Genomic DNA, 10,525 nt, shown 5'->3' on the forward strand with positions numbered 1-10,525 from the left:
CAGTGCTAATTGGCGAAGCCTTGCACCTGACCAGCCATCAGGTGCAAGCCTTTATCCACGTAGGGCCGTAGAATGCACTGTGAAGCGTGCAGTGCATTGGGGGGAGCTTGGCGGGTGAACATCAGCCCGCAAATTCAGGTGTTCACAGAATGGGTGAACAGGCGATGTTCGGGCTGAACTTTTGCTCAGCTCATACTGTTTGCCCAACATTATTCACAACTATTGTTAAATGCAGGAAACAACACTCCTCAATGAATGGCCATGTGTACTGGTCAATTAATATCAATTCAAAACTATTGTTAAATGCAGGAAAGCAACACTCTTCAACTTGAGCCTTTAATACCTTTCTAATATGTAAAATATATGTATAAAAAAAGTAATTATAACAATTGCTCCCTTCAGACAAGGCATCATGTTCCCCGAGTGACCTAAACTGACATATGTGATTAAAAAAAGTCAATATAAGTAATGCATTTTCTATAGTGCTAGTCACAATTCGTGAAAGACATCTGTTTTTTTTAAAGATATGAAATCACAATACTGTCTTTGTGGTGTCATTGTGAACAGAGCATGGAATCTAGGTAACGCATATCCTTTCTTTCCTCATTAAATAAAATTGCATTTGTGCTTCTATTAATTGTTGCAATTAAGCTAGTACCACGATTTTCACAACACATAACTACATAATTTACATTGTGACACAATCTATTACAGCTGTACAGTTACCAGTTTATTATAACTAAAATCTAGATGAAATTTATATTTTTACACTACACCCCATATTTAAAATGCATTTGACATATTCATAGCTATTTCAGTAACGTGTTTACCATAATTGACTAAATAGATTTCTATATTATATTATTATATTATATATTATAGTGTGACACAATCTATTGCAGCTGTGAAGTTATCCCTTTGTTAAAATTAAAATCTGGTGATTGCTTTATGTAAAGGCAAATATTCTGCAGGCTCATATCCATTTGAGGTAATAACCTCATCCTACAGTCATTTGTGAATATTGATCATGGGGTGCCATATGTGTCACCATCCCTTTGCTGGGTTTCTGAACTCTTATTAAAAGGTTGGTATATTTGTGCTTTTACTGCAGGCTGTTTATAAAGATAAGTTGTCTGCATTTCATGGATGTGTGTCTTAGGCAATGACTATGACAGGGTTATCAACTCCAAAAAAGGACATCACACTTTAGACAGTTGTATGATATACATGACCACTCTACTTCACTTTATTTTTTTCAATATTTAGTATTACTATTTCAAGTAAAAATACAAAAGATACAGGTAAAAAAAATGGAGGGACATACAGTGCCTTTAAAAAGTATTCATAGCCCTTGAAATTTTCCACATTTTGTCACGTTACAACCAAAAAGGGAAAGGTATTTTATTGGGATTTTATGTGATAGACCAACACAAAGTGGCACATAATTGTGAAGTGGAAGGAAATGATAAATGGTTTTACTAATTTTTCACAACATTTTTCATAAATATGTGAAAAGTGTGGCATGCATTTGTATTCAGCCTCTCTGAGTCAATACTTTGTAGAACCACCTTCCACTGCAATTACAGCTGCAAGTCCAGCACATCTAGAGAGTGACATTTTTGTCCATTCTTCTTTGCAAAATAGCTCAAGCTCTGTCAGATTGGATGGAGAGCCTCTGTGAACAACAATTTCAAGTCTTGCCATAGATTCTCAATTGGATTTAGGTCTGGGCTTTGACTGGGCCATTTTAGTAAATAAATATGCTATGATCTAAACCATTCCATTGTAGCTCTGGCTGTATGTTTAGAGTTGTTGTCCTGCTGGAAGGCAAACCTCCGCCCCAGTCTCAAGTCTTTTGTAGACTCTAATATGTATTCTTCTAAGATCGCCCTGCATTTGGCTACATCCATCCTCCCATCAACTCTGACCAGCTTCCCTGTCCCTGCTGTAGAAAAGCATCCTCACAACATGATACAACCACCACCATGTTTCACAGTAAGGATGGTGTGTTCAGAGTGATGTGCAGTGTTAGTTTTCCACCACACATAGTGTTTTGATTTTAGACCAAAAAAGTTCAATTTTGGTCTCATCTTACCAGAGCATCTTCTGTCTCCTTCTGTGTTTGCTGTGTCCCCCATGTAGCTTCTTGCAAACTGCATCCGGGAATTCTTATGGCTTTCTTTTAATAATGGCTTTCTTCGTGCCACCCTTCCATAAAGGCCAGATTTGTGGAGAGCATGGCTACTAGTTGTCCTGTGGACAGGTTCTCCCACCTGAGCAGTTTAGACATTAATGGCTGTATTTTGAGTTATTTTGAGGGGGCAGCAAATTTACACTGTTATCAACGCTATACACTCACTACTTTACATTGTAGCAAAGTGTAATTTCGTTAGTGTTGTCACATGAAAAGATATAATAAAATATTTTCAAAAATATGAGGGGTGTACTCACTTTTGTGAGATACTGTATGTGTCCATGGCAGTGGCGTTTCTGTGCTGACAGTTTGTTTGCTACATACTATTAACACAGTGATGGAGCAGACACAGACAGCTCCCTGTATCTAGTTGTGATCTAAAGCCAGTGAGAAAGTGTCAGGGGCGTCTCCTGCTCTTCATTCCAGCATCCTGGCTTTGGCTATGGCATTCTCCCTGTCTTTGTCCACCTGCAAGGTGATTGATGTGGTCAGTCTCTAGTTGGAAACCAAAACTGTTGTTATAAGCCAGCCAAACACTCACTCGCATGCTTGTGATAGAGAGTGATATGTGTGTATTCCTGATCAAGCCCCCTGTCTGTCTGGCTTGCTACATTGGATTTCCCTGTGTATGACCTTGTCCCCGATTTTGGACTATTCCCTGAACTCAGCCTGCTTTTTACCTGGACTGTCATAGTACCATATTACCTGTCTGCCAACTGCAAGTACCTGTTTTCTTTACTCAGTTCACACCTTTCCTGGCGTGGTGACCAGGCACTATAGCACTGTGTATAAGACCTGGAAGGAACTGAGCACCGGTGGGCCTGCTTGCCTTATGGGAAAGGGGGCTGCTATAGGTGAAGAACATAGTAGCCAGCTATAGTGTCTGACCACCTGCGTTGGGGTAGACGTGACATTCAGACTCCCAAACAGTGGTTAACAGTGGTTACATCACCCCCATTCACTCTCACCTTAAAGCCAAGTTAAAGAGCCATGGCATGTTCCATTTATCCTCCCTATAGAAATAGCATAATTCAATGGAAATAATTTTTCACTTGCTGTTCTTTACAGGTAAAAAGCAATGTACTGAGTAAATATGGTTGGTGCAGTTATTGACCTATTCTTTTGAAAATTATTAGTTGTTTGGCTGTAAATCTGATCATTACAGATCTGCAACAAGTGTTGCTTTTAAAATACCTTTTGTTACTATAGATAAAGTGCAAATTTGATTCTCCTATTTGTTCCATTTTAATGGGTTTCTGGTACATAGAACTGTGAAGTTGTTTTACATATGGAGTCACTTTGCTGAGCTAACACGTGGATCAAGTGGATGCTCGTCTGTTATCCCCAGTGTGGGTGTAATAGTGTTTAAGCCAAACACGAGAGTGGGAGGCATTGCAAGTCGATGAGTGTGCTCTTTAGAGGTAGTGGTGTCACAAGCACGCATTGAGGTGGAAGATTTAAGAATTTTAGAAGAGTGTTTGGATCATACTACCAATTTAGGACTGTTTTGATTTATTTTTTGCATTTGGTCACTTATCACTGGGTGTCTTTGCTTATTATTATATTTATTTCTGTGATTTATCACATTAGTGCTACTAGTTTCACTTACTGATATTTCAACTATAGGTTTAATTACAGTTTACACAATGTAGTTATTGCTGGCTGTTTCCTACTAGGAAGATATCCATCACTTTCTGTCCTAGAGGCTCTGGTCAAAGAGACAAAACATAAAAGGAAGTGGAACAACGCAGACAACAAAATGTAAGTTATAACCCTTCCTTACTGCATCCAAAGCAAATAAACACAGATGAAGCTAAGTGTAAAGGCTGGCCGGCTGAGAGGGCTATTTAATCCTCCTCCTCTGTCAGGGCCAGTGTTGGCATTTCTGGGTTGACGCACGTCACTTCCGGCCACCGTTCAGAGTGGCAGTCGGCCGCAGCAATGATGTCGGTTCCTCCCCAGTCCCCCCCTTTCATCCCTGGGTTGCACCGGCTTTGTGGGGGCCGCCCTGCCCATCCTCCCTTGCAGCCCCATGTTCCAGCATTGTGGGGGGGGGGCAGCTGCCCGCTTCTCCTGGCGCTCATGCCAGGGGGGAGTCCTTCCTTCCATCCATCTCACTCTCCCCTTAGCTCCGTCTGGCCAGCGTGCAGCCCGTCCGTTTTTCCCGGCAGCCCCATGTTCCAGCATCGTGGGGGGACAGCTGCCCGCTTCTGGCACTCATGCCAGGGGGGAGTCCACCTTTCCAACCATCTCACTCTCCCCTCAGCTCCATCTGGCCAGTGTGCAGCCTGCCCTTTTTTCATGGCGCTCATGTGAGGGGGCATCCATCCATCCATCCTTCATCTCAATCTCCGGCCACCGTTCAGAGCGGCAGACAGCCGCAGCAATAATGCTGGTTCCTCCCCAGTCCTCCCCTTTCATCCCTGGGTTGCACCGGCTTTGTGGGGGTCGCCGTGCCCATCCTCCCTTGCAGCCCCATGTTCCAGCATCATGGGGGGGCAGCTGCCCACTTCTCCTGGCGCTCATGCCAGGGGGGAGTCCGTACTTCCATCCATCTCACTCTCCCCTCAGCTCCGTCTGGCCAGCGTGCAGCCCGCCCATTTTTCCCGGCGCTCATGCGGGGGGGCATCCGTCCATCCATCCATCCTTCATCTCAATCTCCTGGTGCTCATGCGGGGGGTGGGGGCATCCGTTTGCCCATCCTCCTCTCACTCACTTCCCCTGGGCTCTTCATCTGGCCAGAGTGCCACCTGCCCACTTCCCACGGGGTTCATAGGAGGGAGTGTTGTTTGTCCACCCACCACCTTCACTGGGATCTACCCTGCATGGGGGGGTGAGGGTGGGGGGGTGTTGTTTGTCCACCCACCACCTTCACTGGGATCTACCCTGCATGGGGGGGTGAGGGTGGGGGGGTGTTGTCTGTCCACCCACCACCTTCACTGGAATCTACCCCGCATGGTAGGGGGGCCGCCACCCACTTCTCCCTTTCATCCCTGTTTCCTGCTGGCGCTGGGGGGAACCTGCCCGCTTCTCCCGGCACTCATGGGGGGGACGTCTGTTCGTCCACCCTCCACCCACCCACTTGCCACTCACCCACCAGTTCACCTCCCTGGAACCCAGCATGTCTGTCATAGTGTTTCTGCCCCAGGGTTGCTGTCATAGCATTTTTGTGCCCCAGCATTTCTGTCACAGTGTTCCGCCCCAGCATTTCTGTCACAGTGTTCCACCCCAGCATTTCTGTCACAGCATCTGCCCCAGGGTTTCTGTTATAGCGTTTCTGGCCCAGGATTTCTGCCATAGCATTCTGCCCCTGCATTTCCGTCATAAGCGTTCAGCCCCGGAATTTCTGTCTCGGCGTTCTGTCATAGCGTTCTGCCCCAGCATGTCTGTCATTGCGTTCTGCCCCAGCATTTCTGTCATTGCGTTCTGCCCCAGCATTTCTGTCATTGCGTTATGCCCCAGTATTTTTGTCATTGCTTTCGGCACCAGATTTTCTGACGTTGCGTTCGGCCCCAGCTTTTCTGTCATTGCATTTCTGCCCAAGCATTTCTGTCATAGCCTTCTGCCCCAGCATCTCTGTCTTAGCGTTCTGCTCCAGCATTTCTGTCATAGCAATCTGCCCCAGCATTCCTGTTATTGCGGTCTGTCTTGGCGTACAGTCTCTGCGTTTCTGTCATAGCATTTCCTGCCCCAGCATTTTCTGTCATAGTGTTCTGCCCAAGTTTTTTCTGGCTCAGCGTTCAGTCTCAGTATTTCTGGCTCGGCGTTCAGTCTTAGCATTTCTGTCATAGTGTTTCTGCCCCAGGATTTCTGTCATTGCATTTCTGACTCAGCGTTCAGTCTCAGCATGTTTCTGTCATTGCATTTCTGGCCAGGATTTCTGTCATGGCATTTCTGCCTCAGCGTTCTGTCATAGCGTTTCTGCCCCAGGATTTCTGTCGTTGCATTGCCGTCTCAGCATTTCTGTCATAGCGTTTCTGCCCCAGGATTTCTGCCATTGCATATCTGCCTCAGCATTTCAGTCTTAGTGTTGCTGTTATTGCGTTTCTGCCCCTGGATTTCTGTCACTACATTTCTGCATCAGCATTAAGTTTCAGCGTTTCTGTCATGTCATTTTTCTGTCATGGTGTTTTTCTGTCATGGCGTTTCTGCCACAGGATTTCTGTCATTACGTTTCTGCTCCAGTTTCAACATTTTTGTCATAGTGTTTCTGTCAGCGTTTCTGTCATAGCGTTTCTGTCATAGCTTTTCTGTCATAACGTTTCTGTCATAGCATTGCTGTCATAGCATTGCTGTCATATCGTTGCTGTCATAGCGTTGCTGTCCTTGTGTTTCCTCCCCAGCATTTCTGTCATTGCGTTTCAGGCTCAAAGTTTCTCAGAGGGGCGTTGTTCACTCTTGGCTTACTCCAGTTGCTGTTTTTGTCTTAGTTGGTTGTCATGTCTCATCATATCTGTGTTCATGTTTGTACCTGGATCAGTTAGCTAGAGCTCACACGTCAGGATCTGTCACGTCTACAGATCCATACGTGCTGAGGTTTTCGTTTGTTAATTGATTGTTGTCCACAATCTTCTCGCCTGTATACCATACGTCATATGATGCATGTTCATTCACCACACCTATACGACTACCCACCACGGTCTGTGGGTACACTAGCCCTAAGTTTTTCAGTTATTACCTGTCTCTGTGGTGCAGGTTTCTCAGGCTCACTTACCACTTACACGAGGATGGGGGGGGGGGTCCCTCATCAGATTCATTTACACGCAGTGGTCTTGACATTTCTGCTCATGTTCTCATTCTTAGGTAGGCACAGAGGGGCGTTGTTGTTCTCATGTCTGGTTGTCTGTCATTTCTCTAGTTTGTGTTCTCAGTTTGGGCTATCTTGGCATCCATACCTTTATCAACCATGCTTGCACTCACTTCCATCAGCCCTGCCCGTTGTTGGGGCTATTTGATTGGTGCTGATGTCATTTTGCCACTGGCTCACCCTTGGGTCAGAAGCAGTCATCAATTTTTCTTCAGTTGACATCCTGTTTCATAGAGGCCCTGGTTACCACCCAGGGATTTATAGTCTCTCTCAGGGTGTGTGCTAAGCCACGTCCCCTTGATGGTCCTTAGGTGGTAGGTTTGGGAAAACGTTGTCATGATTCTGGATTCCGCTCTCAGCTCTGATCTTGTCTAGCATGTTGCCTGGAGTACTGCTCAGGGACGTCAGTCCAGTTGTCTTTTCCGATCCCCAGCCTGTTCCAGGTGGGGGGGGGCTTCAGTCACTTTGGGTATGTCTGTATCATGCCATGGGACTTATTTCCCCGGGATGGAGTCTGGTCCTCCTTCCTCTGTTCAGGATTCAGACTCGGTTGTTAGGTCAGGCTGAAGCAAGACCCGATGGTATCCGGTGGGACCAGTGTTCTGTGTCTGGCATGGTTTCTCCACGTTTGACGATGGTTATTGGCATGGTGCATGGGCCTTATCTGCTTACTCCATCACATCCATCAGGTATCCAGCATTTCACACTCCTGCCAGTGGTCTTTTTGCCAGGGGTTGGGGGGAGCATGTCACTGAGCTACTTCACTGGTGGCAGTTTGAAATATTTATATCTTCTCGGCCATCATTTGCAGGGGTTCCTCGGGCCAGGCCTTGCTCCCTTTCCCCCCACGTTTCCTCTCATTCACAAGCAGTTCATTCTCATGTCTGTGTTGTTTCGGGCATCAGGCTCAATCCAATCTTTCATAGGATGTTCAGTTAGGTTTGGTGTAGTTCACAGGTTCTATTGGGAGTTCCTTCAAATCACCAAGATAGGAGTCGGTGGGTTTCTCTTGTCACAGCAGATACTTACCGGATACTTGCTGGTTATTTATACTGTTGCCATCCGGGCGCAGGCTATTATATGTATTGGATCATTACCTTCCCTTCTTCACCTGGCCTGGAGGCCAGCCTGTATTTGTGGGAGGAGCCTGAGAGGGCCATTTAATCCTCCTCCTCTGTCAGGGTCAGTGTTGGCATTACTGGGTTCCCACCCACCCGTTTCCCCGGCCTTTCATACATATTCATAGTATTTTTCTTCATTCAGGGTATGCCCTCTTTTCAGGCATACGGACCAGCTAGGCCAAGGCACACCTCAGGCCTTGGTTCTTAGGATATCACATTTCCCGCTTGAAGACTCTGACTACAAGTAGAGATCATTAACTTTCCTTGCTCCGAAAGCAAAAATTCTGAGGAATTCCAATTCTTAGGCAACAGTCCATCCAAAATCTGTAAATCTCAGTTTAGTAAGGATGCTGTTTGGTTGAATTATCTATTGAATTCTTACTGAACCTTTCCAGAAGAGTGCAGCAGCAGCAGGGGAGGGACTACAAAACATGCAAGTTTAGTTAGGAACTCTTATGCCACATACACACGGTTGGACTTTCCAGCAGAAAAGATCTGACGGAATCATTCCATCGGATATTCCGATCATATGTGGGTTTCAGTGGACTTTTTCTTTTGAAAATTCTGATGGACCTAGAAATAGAACATGTTTTAAATCTTTCCGACGGAATCAATTCCTATCGGGAAAACCGTTCGTCTGTATGCTATTCCGACGGACCAAAAATTACCCAAGGGCAGCTAGTGGCTATTTAACATCCTTTTTCTAGTCCTGTCGTATGTGTTGTATGTCACTGCATTCTAAATGATCGGACTGGCATGTACACAAGTCCGTTTCAGTGGAACTCCATCAGAAAAACCTTCAGAGTTTATTCTGATGGAAAAACCAGTTGTTTATACGTGGCATAATGCTTGGTACCAGAAGCACAAGAAACACAAGCACCTGCCAGTGTTTACTCACATCTGAACTTGACCTTTAAAATGCATACATTTAGCATGCGGTGTGTACTTTTTAAAAATGTATTTTTCTTACATACTGACAGATTAAACATGCTAAAATGTCTGAATTCTTTTCTTTTTGTAATAACAGGTTAATTCAGAAGAATGTCACACTTGTCCATGGATTTCTGTTCTTAGGCCTAGTGACTTTACCAGCATATAAGACATGGGTTTTCCTGGCAATTACTCTTGCTTACATTATGACCATAGCTGCAAATTCCATGGTTATTTTTGTTGTCTGCTTCAATTCTCATCTTCATACACCTATGTACTTCTTTTTAGTGAACCTTGCTATAATTGAATTATTGTATACTACGGTGATCACTCCAAATACTTTAATCAATCTACAAAATGAAAACCAACAAATCTCATTTGTAGGCTGTTTTGTTCAAATGTTTACATTCATAACTTTAGGAGGGTCAGAATGCATTCTGCTTGGTATCATGGCATATGACAGATATGTAGCCATATGCCAACCTCTGCTGTATACTGCCATCATGAAAAAGTCCCTTTGCATCTATATGACAATCACTTGCTGGACCATTGGATTTATAAATTCAGTAGTAAACACTGTTCTTACAGCTATATTACCCTACTGCCATGACCGCCTTATTAGGCACTATTTCTGTGAGATTCCACCACTTCTGAAGATATCTTGCAAGAACACATACAGTAATGAGTTGGTGGTCTTCCTTTTAGGTGGCAGTGTGATTGTTGGCTCCCTTCTTCTAACTCTAATCTCCTACATATTTGTTATTCGGGCAGTAATCAAGATCCCCAGTGCCAGTGGAAAGAGAAAAACCTTCTCCACATGTACTTCTCATCTCCTGGTGGTTAGCATCTTCTTTGGGACAGTCATCTTAACCTATCTACGTCCATCTTCACAGTCATTCTCTAACAAGGATCACATAATTTCTCTGGCCTATGCTCTGGTTACTCCTCTTATAAATCCTTTATTATACACTATTAGAAATAAGGATGTTCAGAGGGTACTATGGAGGATTTTGCAGCAGTGGTGGCCAATATGCTAATAGCTAGGTAGGTGCTGAGGTTGCTAGCTGTATATTTTAGTCATACTCACAGCATGGTTACTAATAAAACATTTATTGTTTTTGTACACAGCTACAGTATGTTGAGAATAGAATTGAGCCCGCATTTCGAGTTGAACCGAAGCTCGGGTGCCTTTGGCCAATCATGACTCAGGGGGCCCAAGTCCATGCCACACTATATAAGGCTGCTTACATATCGGCTGCATATAGTGTGTGGATGGAGATAGATTGAGCTGGATTAGGCAGGCAGGTTAGTTAGTGGAGTGCAGGCAGTGTATTTAATACACACATATATATATATATATACAGTGGTGTGAAAAAGTGTTTGCCCCTTCCTCATTTCCTGTTCCTTTGCATGTTTGTCACACTTAAGTGTTTCGGAACATCAAACCAATTTAAACAATAGTCAAGGACAACA

At 44.5% G+C, this 10,525-nt stretch overlaps 1 protein-coding gene across 1 annotated transcript; it reads left to right on the top strand.

Moving 5' to 3' along the window:
* Positions 1-482: 482 nt before the first annotated feature.
* On the top strand, positions 483-10,089 carry LOC143940064 (olfactory receptor 5V1-like). Its single transcript, XM_077461105.1, has 2 exons — positions 483-581; positions 9,150-10,089. The coding sequence occupies exons 1-2, from the start codon at positions 571-573 to the stop codon at positions 10,087-10,089; spliced, it is 951 nt and encodes a 316-aa protein (XP_077317231.1). The 5' UTR covers positions 483-570.
* Positions 10,090-10,525: the final 436 nt, after the last annotated feature.

The sequence above is a fragment of the Lithobates pipiens genome, unplaced genomic scaffold, assembly GCF_037356315.1.
Source record: "Lithobates pipiens isolate NorthernLeopardFrog02 unplaced genomic scaffold, aLitPip1_a1.2 Scaffold_3, whole genome shotgun sequence".
Taxonomy (NCBI): domain Eukaryota; kingdom Metazoa; phylum Chordata; class Amphibia; order Anura; family Ranidae; genus Lithobates; species Lithobates pipiens.